Below are 14,777 nucleotides of genomic sequence, written 5' to 3'. Positions count from 1 at the left end.
CATTAATTATGCTAAGTACAGTTTTCTGTTATGGTTCACTTGAGATAAATCTCTCCAGTTTGGCCAAGTAATTTCACTAGACTGAAATTACAACTGCATAAGGATGGTCATACTACTTATTTAATATAAAATCATATTTTTTCAAGCAAATGTTTATATAAATGCAGAAATATATAAATCTGATTAGCTTTGCCTATCCAACATAGGTATCTTCTTTTATAACTTGTAAGCTCTACATTAACGACCAGTTTTCTAACTAGTTATTAGGCAACAGTGTATTTTATCACCTGTAACTACAAAGGACTGACCTTTATGCAAACATGCTAAATTTTATCCAGTTCTGCATCTGAACACGACAGTAACTTACAATTAAATGTAAAGTCACAACCTCCAGCCACTGAAACAAGCACAACCAGTAGTCACAAGATCCACTAGACAAAGTAACGAGTGAACAGCAATTTTTATATGTATATAACATAACTTTTTATAAGGGCAGGTAGTGACAGGACAAGGTGAAATAGTTTTAAACTGGAAGAGGGTAGATTCAGACTAGATCTTTGGAATTAATTCTTTACTGTGCGGGTGATGAGGCACTGGAACAGGTTGCCCAGTGAAGCTGTGGATGCCCCTTTCCTGGAAGCATTCAAGGCCAGGCTGGATGGGGCTTTGAGCAACCTGGTCTAGAGGGAGGTATCCCTGCTTATAGCAAGGGTGTTAGAACTACATGATCTTAAAGGTCCCTTCCAACCCAAACCATTATATGAGCCCGTGATTCTATGAACATTGTAAGAGAAGAAATGCTCTAGGAGAACCAAGTGTTGCTACTGCTTCAGACTGATATTTTAGAACAGTATCTCATCATCTAACATTGTTAGAAGCAGTATCTCAAATACAGTAACTGGCCTTCCTGTTTATACTCAAAATGATTACAAGCCATCAATCAAAACACTAACTTCATAGTTATGAAAAATGTTGGTATAAAAAAAGTTCAGAACCAGAGAATCCAGAGAAACCAGAGAACCATTCAAGAAACCAAACAATGATCAGCCATTTCTGATTATAGAAACCTCTGCTCAAACAAAAGCGGACTGAATTACCTTTAAGACACTGCCCCCAAAGCGAACAGCACCTGGACTGTGACTTGATCCAGTGGATTAATTCAGTACTGCCAAAAGCTCACTACTTTTGATATATTGTGTAAAACGCTCACTTCTCAGTAAGGAATTACTGTAATTTTACCTCTGTCCTCTGCAGCAGCACTTAAAGAATAGCTCAATGACTTCCAGTTCACTGTCAAAACACCTGGCTCAAGAAATGATAAGAAAACAGTACAGAGAAGTTTGTATGTTAATCCAGTGCAGAGGTAGCTAAGTTATACAGCTGGCTGATAAGGTGTTTCCCTGTGGTTTGCCCAAGGTGCTGAAGATTTGAGGGAAGCTCACACAAAAAGTTTTTTAGAAGTAGCTACAGGCTAGGATAATTTTCCATTAGCTCACATGTCATGACTGAATTTTACTACCAGTCAGTTTCTTTAGACTACCAGAGAAACACAGATTTGAAAGACAGAAGAAGCAAATGTGTTAGGATAAAGCTTGTTTACAAGAATACATGACAGAGCTGTACCATTATGCATTTCATTTTTAAGCAGCACTAGAACAATTCTCCTGACATAACAAATTATCTATAAAAAAATATCACTATAATCTAGCTTTTTTTTCCTTAAAAATTCTTCCTTCTATTTTCTATGTTGTGGTGACCAAATATCACACTAGAAAATTCTGTGATTTATGATTCTAGAAGATGTGCATACTGGCCAGGATAGAAAAGGTCACATTACCACTCTAATTGACAATTTAAGCCTTATATACAGGCCCTTATTTAGTCAATGATATTATTTAAGCCTAAGGTCAATCATGAGAGAAGATGACTAGGGAAGATCCCTGGCAAATAAAAATAGCTAAATCTTTCTAACAAAAACAAACTCCTGTCATGAAATAAAAATGACATGCTCAGGACGAATCTGGAATCTTCCATACCATCAAGCTTCCTGAATTCGAAATTAATCACAGAGAGACAACACTTCTCAATTCATCTATACTCAGAGAGGATTTTCTTTCCCCAAATAATAAAGAACCAATGGATACAGCTTTATAGTTCATTGTTTCTTCTGTTTATGACAAGAAAAAATAACTGCACTGGTGAGCAGTAAAGGACCATCTTCAGTAAGATATCTGCAGTTAGGCTAGCTAAACCATTCATGTTATGTCATCAAATCATGGCATTTCAAACAAAACAAAAATGAAAAAGAGCCTTAGTAAGAAAAGCCATTTCTCTCCTCCCTGCTAAGGAAAAATGCAAATATTTGACACTATCACCTCCATTAAAACCTTCCACTTAAGAAAACATTCTGATAATCTCCATACAAACTACCCTTTCAATCTCATTGTTTAACAACTCAGTGAACAGAAAATATTTTTACAAAGGTGGAACAATCTGTTCAAAACAATGTTGAAAATCTTTTAGACTTCAACATTTGTTTCTCTCTAGTGGCTTTAGTAGCTGCTATGTGTTTTTAGCTTTTATAACCATAAGAGCAAGCAAACAGAATAGCTGATGCATTAATTTTGTGCATAAAGGAAATTTGGTGTAAAACGTGTATTTGAAAGTTTTGAAAGTCATGCTGATTCACATGAGTAAAGCAAGAGTAGTCCTTAATGAAGCCAAGCTGAATACCTTGATCTCTATTTTGCACATTAAATGAAATAACAGCAGGAGAAATACTGTACACATCAGTGATGAAGAAAATAACCCCACATCCCATACTCCTCTCAGGAAAAAGCATTATATATATTTCTATGAAAATATCTAGCTAATGTTTCATCCTGTAAGTGCTTACTTCTTCTCTTGTAGAACATAAATTTAGTTTGACATGCTTCTAATTACCAAAGCTTTTTTTGTATTTACAAAGAAACTATTTCTGTTCTCATCTACATAAAATTCAAATTCCTTTTTAAAATTCTATATATATTACATAAAATACATCAGCATCTTTACTAAGGAAAAAAAGATTTTAGGAGCTTGAAACAACATAAATTCAAAGGTAACCATATTATCCAAAGATTCTACATTCACAACAACTAGCACAGTATGAGATGCAACATCACTTAATTTTACAGTTTGCAAGATTTTGAATATGTATGAGAACCAAAATTTTAGATTACCCCCATTAAAGTGAAAGCAATTTTTAAAAGTTAACAGCTATCTTAAGCAAAACTGCAATACACAATAATTCATTAAAAAAAAACAAAAACCAGACACAAAGCATGAATGAATAATGGGCAGTCCCAGTGACTGAAGGAAGATGTTTATATTGATTGATGGAACTTCTTGAAAGGATTTTCACAACAGAAAGCTCACTAAAACAGCCAAATTTCAGTTTGGTAAGGCTTAATTGAAACTTCTACAGTAATTATCAATGATTCCAGTTAGAATACTTATTTGTCTGAAAATTAAGCTTCTGTTTGAGCATCATATTGAACAGAATAGAGTAACATGAGATGAAAAAGACTTTCAACAATTGAAGTCCAGCTCCTGACTCCACATAAGGCAACTTTTCAAGCTAAATCATCAACCCAGGAATACTGTCCTAATGCTTCTTGAACTCTGACAGGCTTGAGGCTGTGTGCACGACTGTGCAGTGCCTTTTCCACTGTGTGATCACAGTTTCAGTGAAAACTTTTTTCCTAATACCCAACCTGACCCTCCCCTGACACAGTCCCATAACATTCCCTCACATTATGTCACAGTCACCAGAGAGATCAGCACTTGCCCTTGTACTCCATAGGCAGTAATGAGGTCACCTCTCCTTCAGCCTTCTCTGAGTTGAACAAACCAAGTATCTTTAACTGGTCCTCATAAGTCACACTACCTAGATCTTTTACTGTAATCATTGCTCTTCTTGGGACATTGCCTAGTGTTTCTATACACTTCTCGTATTGTGGAGCCCAAAACTGTACATAATACTTGGGGTGAGGCTGTACCAACGCTGAGCATAGTAGGAGAATTATTTATTTTCATAGTTAATTATAATCTGCTTAACTCAATTCAGGATGCTGCTGGTCCTTTTTTTTCCCAAGGCACACTGGTGACTCACTGAGCTCTCCATCACTCCAAATGCCCAGATCCCTTTCTGCAGGGCTGCACTGCAGCTACCTGCCCACAGACTAAACATGCACCCAAGATTACACCACTTTAGATATAAAACCTCACATTGAGAGATCAAGATCCAGTAGAGTGAGTAGAGAAAACTGCTGAGTGATTCAGTCACCAAAATAGCATGTCACCATCAGCCAATTCCTGTAATAGCATTTATATAAGACTTCATAAACTACTTTCATGTGAAAAAAATAATACAATCAAAATAAAGATAATGAGAGCTGAATACTACTGTTTTTGGATAAAATTACTTTTAAGAGATGAGTAAAACCTTTCTAAGAAGGCAAGTAATGACATCATGGAAACAAAATCAGCCTATAGCCAATCACAAATCTTACAGGAAATGTTTAGAATTTGCAAACTGGGAAGTTAATTTTTCTTCTATACATTTTAATAATCTTGTTTCTGATTAATCCTAATGTATGTAACTAGAACATACAAAATAAAGGAAAAAATACAAAGTTTGTTCCAAGTCTTTGTTTAATATTTTTAGTGCAGTCATTATTCACTTCCCACAGACAGTGACTGATCAGGAAACTGCATTTATTAATCCCTATAGCACTTCTTTGCAGTTATAGACAATATTTAACACAGTCTTCATGCCTACAGTATGAAAAAGTGAATAGAAAGGAAATGAAAACATAACATGCATAATCAGACTAATGTCTCCTAAACTCTTCACAGTTTTGACTATATGGAAACTAGAAATCTATTTATTTTCACTTTTTAGAAAGTGCCACAGAAACAGACATGCATTAGAGTAGAAAGTTAAGCTAGTAGTTTAGAACATAATACTTTCAGTTATCAGGAAAAATGCTTTTCTTTTCTAATTATTGTTTTAAAAACAAAATTTTAACTGATATTGGTATACTTGCTAAGTACACTATTTCTACACATAAAACATTTTCTGAATTCTACAAATTACTGATATTAAATACCTGTAATATGCACCAAGTATGTGTGCATTCTGGGAATTTTCCTTATAAACAGACTATGATACAGTACAATGAACTTCACAGGGAGTCTTGGGAGATAGAAATCATTTGGCCTTAAGCATTTTAGTGAATGACCTAAGGCATTTTAATTTATATGCTAAGCATGATGTTCCTTGTACTCCCTTTTGGATACAATCCTGCTGATGCAATTTGAAAGCACGTTAAATCTTCAATGGTTTAAATTCGTTCTGCAGCTGCTACTGAACAGCTGGTTGAAGCCTGAGTTAAGTTCTATTGTTTGTACAGGTAATTAATAAAGGATTTTGTTTGGATTGATTCCCTGGGACTTTCTTTTCTTTACACTATTGACAAGAATTCACATTGTTACATTTGTTTCAAAGGATGCTGATATTTTGGTTTTGATGAAGTTACCTGGGAGATGAGAGGGGAGAGAGGGAGAAGAATCTATTCTATTATCAATGCAATATGAATTTTAAAAAATCCTGTCAAAACTTTTATAATTTAAACAAATATTTTAAAGTAATAAAAAAAAGATTTTTTTCTTACTAGCCAAATATATTGTTGATTCTTTACTTTCATGTCTTAGTAAATATTCGTGCTGTTAAACGTTTAGAAAAGAGAGTAAAAGTTGTCAGCCATGAAGTGTTACCAGTTTTCTAGAAAACAATTGTTTTTCTTCTCAGAAAAAAAAAATACTTCATAAAAGTGGACAATAGTAATCTATACAGTAATCAATAAATATCTACTTCAGATTTCCAGCTTTTTAATGAGGGCAGGTATAGTCCCCCTGTCTTTCCCACAAGCGTCTCTGAATGTACTAATGAGCTTGATCATAGCCAAAGAGGTGCATAGCTGCTTACTCTTTCTTCACGCTACAGCAACTTTAGCAGAAGTACATCAATTAAAAACGTATGTTGTTTTGCTAGTGCAAACTGATGTCTACAGGGATTAAGATTTAAGACACATATTCAAGTTTTTGATGCATTTTCTCTTACATGATGCCTTCCAATTTTCTAAGATCATTTGCTGTCCCTACAGGTACATGTATTTTCCAAAATCTTTCTAACAGGATTAGCTCATATGTCTACACAACTATCTGATGACTCCATAATGACATTAAAAATAGAATACTATGAAATCTATAAATTTAGCAATTAACCTAATTGTTCATTGATGCATAATTTAATGTCTACTGTTTTGTTGGGTTTTTTTATTATTTTTATTTTCTTTTTAATGAGCATGTTTGTGACTGTTTTCCTAAATAGAGAAGATTGACCGAGAACTGTACTTACTATGCATCTGTAATGCTATGAATACACATTCGGAAAAATACATATTTCATGAATAAAGTCAAGAAATACACAACTTTAAACCAGCACCCTGTGACTGAATTCAATGTATTCTAAATAACTATGTGCCAAATTTATTTCTCCTCTCTACCTCTAATGCACCTGGCAACAATTGGCAGTGTGGTCGCAGCACTGCCATGGGAACTGAGAAAGAAACAGCTGTGTTTCAGTATGAATCATATCCAGTCAGTAAGGGAGAGGATTAAGAAAAAAGGCACAGAGATCACACTATCCACTTGTTGCATTCTATAGAACCGTGGGAACCACAGTAGTTAATTACTGAAGATACTAACTGCTCCTTCAGAAATACAGAAGTAGAGTTTGAGCAGGAATCAATACCCACGAAAGCCAACAATTGGACTAGGGGAAAAAGGAAAAATACATGCCTGCAGTATTCACTTAGGATTATTGCATGGTCACAGGTCCTACAAAAAAATTTAATTTTCTGAGGTGTGCTCATAATAAATTTGATGCTATTTCAGCAGAAAAGCTTTATTACCGATAAGAGAAAGGGGGAAGCCAACAGAGAGCTAAACCTAACACAATTATATTCAGTCTTACAATCATTTTGCAACAACCTACATGCAGAATGTTCTAGCTCATGCACTTATCTCTTATTTAAATAGCAACTTTTGAATTTAAGCTGAAGAAAGACATAGTAGTAAAGCAATATTCTAATTTACTTTAATGCAGTGCTATTCTTTAAACAGTATAAACTGGGTCAGGTTCCATAAAGAATAGCAACTCATCAATGATCACTGGAAAACTAGAGAGAGGCATGTCCATAACTTCAGTGCATATAGCTAATTGAGGAGAAAATTGTTACTGACATGAGAAAAACTTCTGTTGTCAGTATTGAAAAGAAGCTTGCATGTTTAATTGATGTGGCTTTAGATTTTAGATCTTCACATATAATGTAATATGCATTGTTGTGCAATGCGTCTTTTAGTTATATTGCTTTATTTCCTTATGGAAGAAAAAAAAGAAAACAACCTAGAATTACAGTCACTTGTTTAGATCCATACTAAAAAAATTTAAGACAGGTGTCAAGGAAACAAACCAAACACAGGTACCATCACCAACCTTTAATATTAGCACTTTTAGAAGGCTGTCATGAACTCATCTACCATTCACTGATGGATCATGACATAAGTCTTCACTTGTCTCATCTTTTAAAAACATATTCGCCTTTTCTCCTTTCTGCCTTCCCTTACATTCTTTTGATAAACTATCAACTTGACATTTCATTTTTCCCTCATTACACCAGTAAATTTATTTTATAATTGTTTCTGGAACTAGAATGCAAAAACTACTACTTAGCAGCATAGTGGATATCTTCTTACTGCCTTTATATATTCCCTTTTGTCTTTGTCTGCTACCTTATTTTAATGGGAAGATCTGATGGCAGAAGTATTTCAATTTTATTTTTTCTATATATTTGTACCAAAATCTTGGAACAAACCTTAAGCCAGAAAATTTCAAATGTTAATTAGATTTCAAACAACTTTCATCACATTAAACTTATCAAACTACTTAAGAAATGTGTTTCAATTTACATCCAAACATGGTGCAGTTTTCCCAAAGAACTGTTCCTTGCTTGCCCAGAGCCTGAAACATTTGCCTAAATGAGATGATTTCATCCCAAAAAAGCAATTAAGAGTACAAATGAATTCAAAAGCTCTGATATAGATATAAAACTAATATGTCCACAGCAAAAACCAGACACGATCTACAGTCTTGAAGGCGTGACCGTAGTGCTTATACTGCAACAGAGATTTTGCTTCAGATTCTGCCTTGAAAAGGGGCTGCAACATTGCAGATCTTGTATTTATATCTAATCAAAAATAACTCCTCACAGTGCACTACAGCATATGACGCACAGTGTCAGCAGCGGCAAAATCTATCATTATCAATCTTAATCATGAAGTATTACATAGAGTGGCAAGCTGGGCAAAGTTAATCATACAGTTGAGAATACACACAGGGAGTGTGTGTATTCTCAACTGTATCAGTGCAACAATTCAATAGTAGAGCAACACTATTTGCATAGAAGGATGATACAACTCATGATAAATTCATCCGATATATACAATTTCTATTGCAGAAAGTGAAGAGCAATAAGATAAGAAGAGTGACTCTAAGTAGCAGCATTCATAATAGACTAAAGCTGAAGAAGCAAAAAAGAGGTAATTGAGATCCTTTGCTTTAGAAAACAAATTGGAAAAGATATAGAAAATTAATTATTTGTTGTTCTTTCAGTATAGACTGTTATACAATTATTAAAAATACTGGAAATACAATTACAATGGGAATGTTTAATGCACAGAGATAAACACATTAACACTGACTTGAAAAAGTCAATTAAGCTCTTAATACACATCTGATCTTAGAAGCAACTGAAAATTTATTCAAGACTATTCTTTTTTTCATTTTACTTTTTTTTTTTCTTTGTAAAAGCAGGTGAGCAACAGATAACTACTCTATTATGAGAAGCATTTCAGTGACATCAGACAGATGTCCTAACTAATGTGAAGACAATACCATGGAATACATTCACCTGGTCAAGTAGCATGCAGAACCTCTGTAAGATCCACCACAGAGACTTCAGGAAGACTTCATTGATTTGATCTTAAAGTATTCTCAGCCTTTGTCAGATTTTTTATTGCTCGTATATAAATGTAATAATAAGTAATTCATAGAGAACAATTTCCATATTTTCCCAGTATTTAATCAATTACTGAAACAAACTTCTCACTAGAAGGATGCTCCATTACTGTCTGACACATGGACGCTTGTCCAATGCATTTCTTCGCAAGTATTAATCTAGTGAGCATTACCAAATCAAGCCACAGAGACCTGTGCTACAGATCTCAAAAAGGGTATCAGTACACAGGTGACCCCTAGTTAGCTGCATAACTATTACACTGGACTATTAAAGATGAACTATGGTAATGCTTCAGTTTCACACGTTACTGATATACAACATTAGGGACAAAGATCTGATAAAAACATGAGAGTATTTAAACAACTGTTTGCACCACATTAATCTTAGGTGAGCAGAAATAAAACCTCTAAAGTAAGAATACATGGTATATTATTACTTTTTATATCTATATTTGGCAGCAATAAAAATGATTGAAAAAAACCTAATTCATATCACAACAGGCAGTTCATATTGTAAGTCTGAGATAACTTCCTCATCTCATCTACAACACTCATAGCAAAGAATCTCACTTTAAAGTAAATAACCTATGTGATTCTGTGAGCTCCTTAGAAGGGACCTCAAGAAATCATCAAGTCCAACTTCCCTGCTAAATTATTATTCTACAATAAGGTCTAAGTTATTCTACAATAGGTTGCACAGGTAGGCATCCAGTCTTGAATATCTTCATAGAAGGAAACGCAACAACCTCTCTGGGCAATCTGTTCCAGCGCTACATCACCCTCACAATATAGAAGTTCTTCCACGTGTTTGTATGAAACTTACTATATTAAAGTTTTAGGCCATTGCTCCTTGTCCGGTCGCTACGCACCACTAAGAGTTGTGCCTCCCACCTCCCTTAAGATATTTATAAATATTTATGAGGTCCCTTCTCAGTCTTCTTTTCCTTAAGCTGAACAGACCCAGGTTACTCAGCCTTTCCCCATATGGGAGACGATCCAGGCCCTTTATCACTTTTTTGGCCCTCCACTGAACTCCTATAAGATCCCTATCTTTTTCAAATGGAGGAGTCTAGAACTGGACACAGTATTCTAAACGAGGCCTCACGAGGGCAGGATAGAGGGGAAGGATCACCTTTTCCCATCTGTCGGTCTCATTCTTTTTAATGCACCCAAGAATACCATTGGCCTTCTTGGACAAAAGGGTTCACTGCTGGCTCGTGGCCAACCTGTTGTCCACCAGAACACCCAGGTCCTTCTCCGCAGAGATCCTCTACTTCAGGTCATTCCCAGACCTGTTCTGATGCATGCAGTTATTCTTCTCCAGGTGCAAACTCTAAACGTGCTTATGTTAAACCTCTTCAGGTGTCTCCCTGCCCAGCCCTCCAGTCTGTCCAAGTCTTGTTGAATGGTAGCACAGCCTTCCAATATGTCAGCCACTCATCCCAGTTTTGTATCATCAGCAAGCTTGCTGAGGATGGACTCTTATCTCCTCATCCAGGTTGCTGATGAAGATGTTGAACAAGACTGGATCCAGCACTGACCCCTAGGGAACACTACTAGTTATAAAGCCTCCAACCAGACTCTGCGCTGCTGATGACCTCCCTCTGAGCTCTGTCAGTCAGCCAGCTGTCAATATACTTCACTGTCCACTCATCTTTCCCACACTTTCTAAGTTTCATAACAAGGACATTGTGGAAGACAGTGCCAAACGCCTTGCTGAAATCAATGTACTCAACATTCACTACTCTCCTCGCATCTACCCAGCCAGTGATGACATCATAGAAAGTTATCAGGTTGATCAGGCATGATTTTCCGTATGAAGCAACTAAAAAAAAGTTCATTTTCATTAAAGTAGAAAAATTGAATAGATAAATAGTGATACAGCGAATTTCAGAAAAAATAGTGAATCAATACACCTACTAACCAACATTACCACTACAATTCAGACTCCAACTTTGGGAGGCTTCATTACAAGTATATTTAAATTGCTCCTTTACTTCAAGTGCAGGACACCTCTATTGATGCTTTATGTTAGCAAGTGAAAACACAGATATTTCTGATAGATGAACACAAAAGTCATCCATTCCAAGGCATCACCTCATATTTGATTCATTTGGCAGGAGTAGGAATGACAAAGAGCTTGAGAACAGTTTCTGAAGTGGGAAGGACTCTGTCAGCTTATCATAGCAGTGAAGTCACTAGTAAGAAAGTAAAGGCTCAAATGAGAACACACTACAATCACTCATGCACATTGCCAAGGATAATAATGTTCTTTCCACATTCTTCCACATATTATCTCAAAACAGTACTGGTTAACATACCTGTAATCATAAATGCTGTAGAAATGTTCCCTTCATAATGTTTCTAATGTTACAAGAGTAAGGAACTAAGAGAGATAGGTATTGCATACTATGCACTTCCCCTTACAGTCACGACACAGAAGCATTCTCAAATATGTTGCACATCCAGTCAAATGGAGACAAAAGCCACCTACTAAAAACTGAAGAAACAACTCCAAGTCATTTTACAGAGACAAAACAAAATAAAGATTACAGAACAAAACAAGGTAGCAGGATAAGGAAAAAGAGTGTCATGTATTTATCTATATTCATCCTGAGCAAATATGTTGAAGAACAAGAGATAAGAAAGGGAATTAACAGTATCTTTCTTTTGAGATACACACACATAAAGGCTTTACCCAAGAACTGGGACTGAACTGAACACCTACTAGTACTATGACAGCAGAAGTGTTCTTGACCTCTACCCCTCTCCCCTGGAATTTGTTTTCTCAAGTTCTTTGTCTTTCTCACAGCTGACAATCAAATAAGAGGAACATCTTGAAGCAGAAAACAATAGGGAAAAACTTGCTATCAAAATTTATTAATATGCCCACAACTTCACTGCTCCCTAGAAATGAATACAAGTATCATGCTAAGAGTTAATCTTCTGCTCTTCAAAAAAAAAAAAAAAAAAGATATTTTTAGGATCAAGAGTGATTTAATCTTTCATACCTCACCATGACAGAGATTTCTCTGAGAGCAATGTGTTCTTTATAACATTCTAGAGTACTTCTTCAAAAAACTAAGTCTCAAAACTAAAAGAATTGGAATAGTAGTGATTTCCAAAGAAGAATCAGCTACAGAAGTACAGGAAATATTCCTTAGCAATTTGAATTCACAGAAATATTTTAATCTGGAGAAGATCCTTATCAATCAGTAATGACCCTGGAAGAGTTCTAAACAGTTTCTGAACTTCATGTTTGCATGTACACACATAGCATCAATAAAAGCTGTAAGTAATAAGTACTGAATGCTTACATTACTGTGGCATTCAGTATTTACAGTAAGAAAGGAGTCATTTATTATTATGAAATGATGAGTGATCCTTATTCCATGAAGGAGAAGCTTGATAAGAGGCAATAGTAACTCATAAGACTTCACAGAAAAGAAGTTGGGGCTCCCCAAGATACAAAACTACTTCCTAGCATCAAGTAAAATAAACATTACTGCATAGTCTAGCTGATTATCTTTTTTGGCCCCCATCTCTATTTAGCACTTTATCTGTTGGACAGAAGCACAACAGAGTTCTATAAGCTTAACAATGGGTCACAGCAGCATTAATTGCCATCTCGTGTAGCGCACAGGATACCCACAAACAGGCAAAGCACCTTCTCTCATCACTGAGAAAGACTTCAGATAAGGGAACATCATAGGAAGTGAAAGGACGAAAGATTTTCATTTAAAGTTCCAGTCTTAGATAAAAGCACCATTTCCTACAAGCACAATAATCTAATAGGCCATGTAACACAGATACTTCTTTAAGAAGTCGAGTCAGTGGGGAAGGATGTTGGATAAGATTCCTCATTATGAAGATCCATTCCACCCTCACACTGAAATTCTCACAGGTTTACAAGTGGAAATGACATTTTATCACACCTGACCAGTTTGTATAAACAGTAGCAACTATCACCACTCTCCAACATTTTGTTGCCAGAAATAAATTTTCCCAGCCTCCTAGAAATTAGGCTTGCAGTCTCCTACTTTCAGCACTTAACATGTTTTATTTTAGAAAGTTACCCATTTAAAGTTATATCAATTCTAGGGGAGAGTTTCTGGAACATTATTCATGATGAATCTGAAGGTAGCATGAAAAGAGAAGGGAGCAGGCATATCTTTTTTTTTTTTTTTTCCTCATGTTAGTTACACAACAAAACACTCTTAGTCATGCAAGGTAAAAATAATGAATGAGACAAGATGATATATGAAAAGGACATTATCTTCTTTCCACACATTATTGCATGAACACTACTTGCTTATAAGTCCAAATTGGTTGTCATACTAGAATTGTGTAAAGCCTTAGGAAAGAATGGTGTGAGGGCTCTTTTTAGAAAATTACACTGAATGAAAGCTATTTCACTAATTAACACCCCTTCCCAAATAAATCCTTATGTACTCTTAAAATAAGCCTCTTTTAAGCAGAGAAAAGATCCCAGAATATTTGCAGAGCCCCCACTTTGACATCTGTTGGTATTCCCTATGCACAAATGTGCTTCTGTGTGCATGTTTATTGAAAGAGGTCATGAAGGGCTTGCTTGGATTATTCATCATTTTCAGGCTCTCCTATTTGCAAAGCTTCTGTTAATGTCAGTGAAATCTAACCTAGACAGAAGTTTCAGAGGTCAGATATTTGGCACGCTGCATTTAGAAACCCAAGTACAAAGTTGACACGGATGCTTCAGACATAGGGGATTACAGCGGAAATAGGTCTCCCTATACCTAACTGGCTATTGAGCAGATTCAAGAAAGAACACACTGAGATCACCTGATGTTATTAAAGCCTGCATTCTTGCTTTTTTTTTTTCCCCACTGACTAAATCAATTCTCCAATTTGGCAAAGCCCAGCACAAGAAAAACCCACACTATTTTTAATACAGCAGAAAAGGAATGAGACACGACATAAAATCACATACTACACGACCAGTAAAAAGCAGATACTTACAGTTCGTAGGAACTGTATTTCATCTTCCCCTCCTTCACCCCCTTCAGCCATGGCTCTTGAGGAGTCAGCTCTGCTAAGACTCTGATCGCCTCCACCGGCAGCTCTCTGCACTCTGTACAGCTCCTCTTCTCCTATCAGTATTAGCATATAGCTAATCCACAGCCATATAGGGAGCTCAGCAAACTCCACTGCACTGCAGACTGTCAGTCAACCCCCTCACTGCCAGAACCAACTGTGCTGCTTTTCCAGCTCATAGCAATTCCTTTCCCTTTCTCTCTTGACTCTCTACCCTAGAGGCAAATACATATATAAATAAAGAAGTACCCTATTGTTAAGGTATTACAGGAAGCATTAAATGCATCACTAGCTTGCGATGGCTTGATTTATTTTTTATTTCTCAGACAGTTTAGACACAACAGCAATAATGCTAAGTACTAATGAAAGCAGAGCTTACACTTCCATTTTAACAGATTAAGGTACCCAGTTCTGCACTGAAATGTATCAAATTTGGCAACTCAGTTTTTTACTGATTTGTGCAGCAGTAAGATGCAAATCATCATAGGACACGCTGATTCTACAAGCTGATTTTGACAGC

The 14,777-nt window shown here is 35.8% G+C and overlaps 1 protein-coding gene across 1 annotated transcript in view; it reads right to left on the bottom strand.

The window, feature by feature from the left end:
- Nucleotides 1-14,387, bottom strand: part of RYR3 (ryanodine receptor 3) — a 176,318-nt gene extending 161,931 nt beyond the window's left edge. Inside the window, exon 1 of the mRNA XM_065754366.1 lies at nucleotides 14,183-14,387. Coding sequence (XP_065610438.1) covers nucleotides 14,183-14,329 — 147 coding nt within the window. The 5' untranslated portion in view covers nucleotides 14,330-14,387. The remainder of the gene's footprint in view (nucleotides 1-14,182) is intronic.
- Between the last annotated feature and the right edge of the window lie 390 nt (nucleotides 14,388-14,777).

Source organism: Cyrtonyx montezumae, unplaced genomic scaffold, assembly GCF_038088225.1.
Source record: "Cyrtonyx montezumae isolate F1298 unplaced genomic scaffold, pur_monq_1.0 scaffold_10, whole genome shotgun sequence".
NCBI classification, from domain to species: Eukaryota; Metazoa; Chordata; class Aves; order Galliformes; family Odontophoridae; genus Cyrtonyx; species Cyrtonyx montezumae.
The sequence above is the reverse complement of the archived record's forward strand: the minus strand, read 5'-3'. Positions and strand labels throughout refer to the sequence as shown.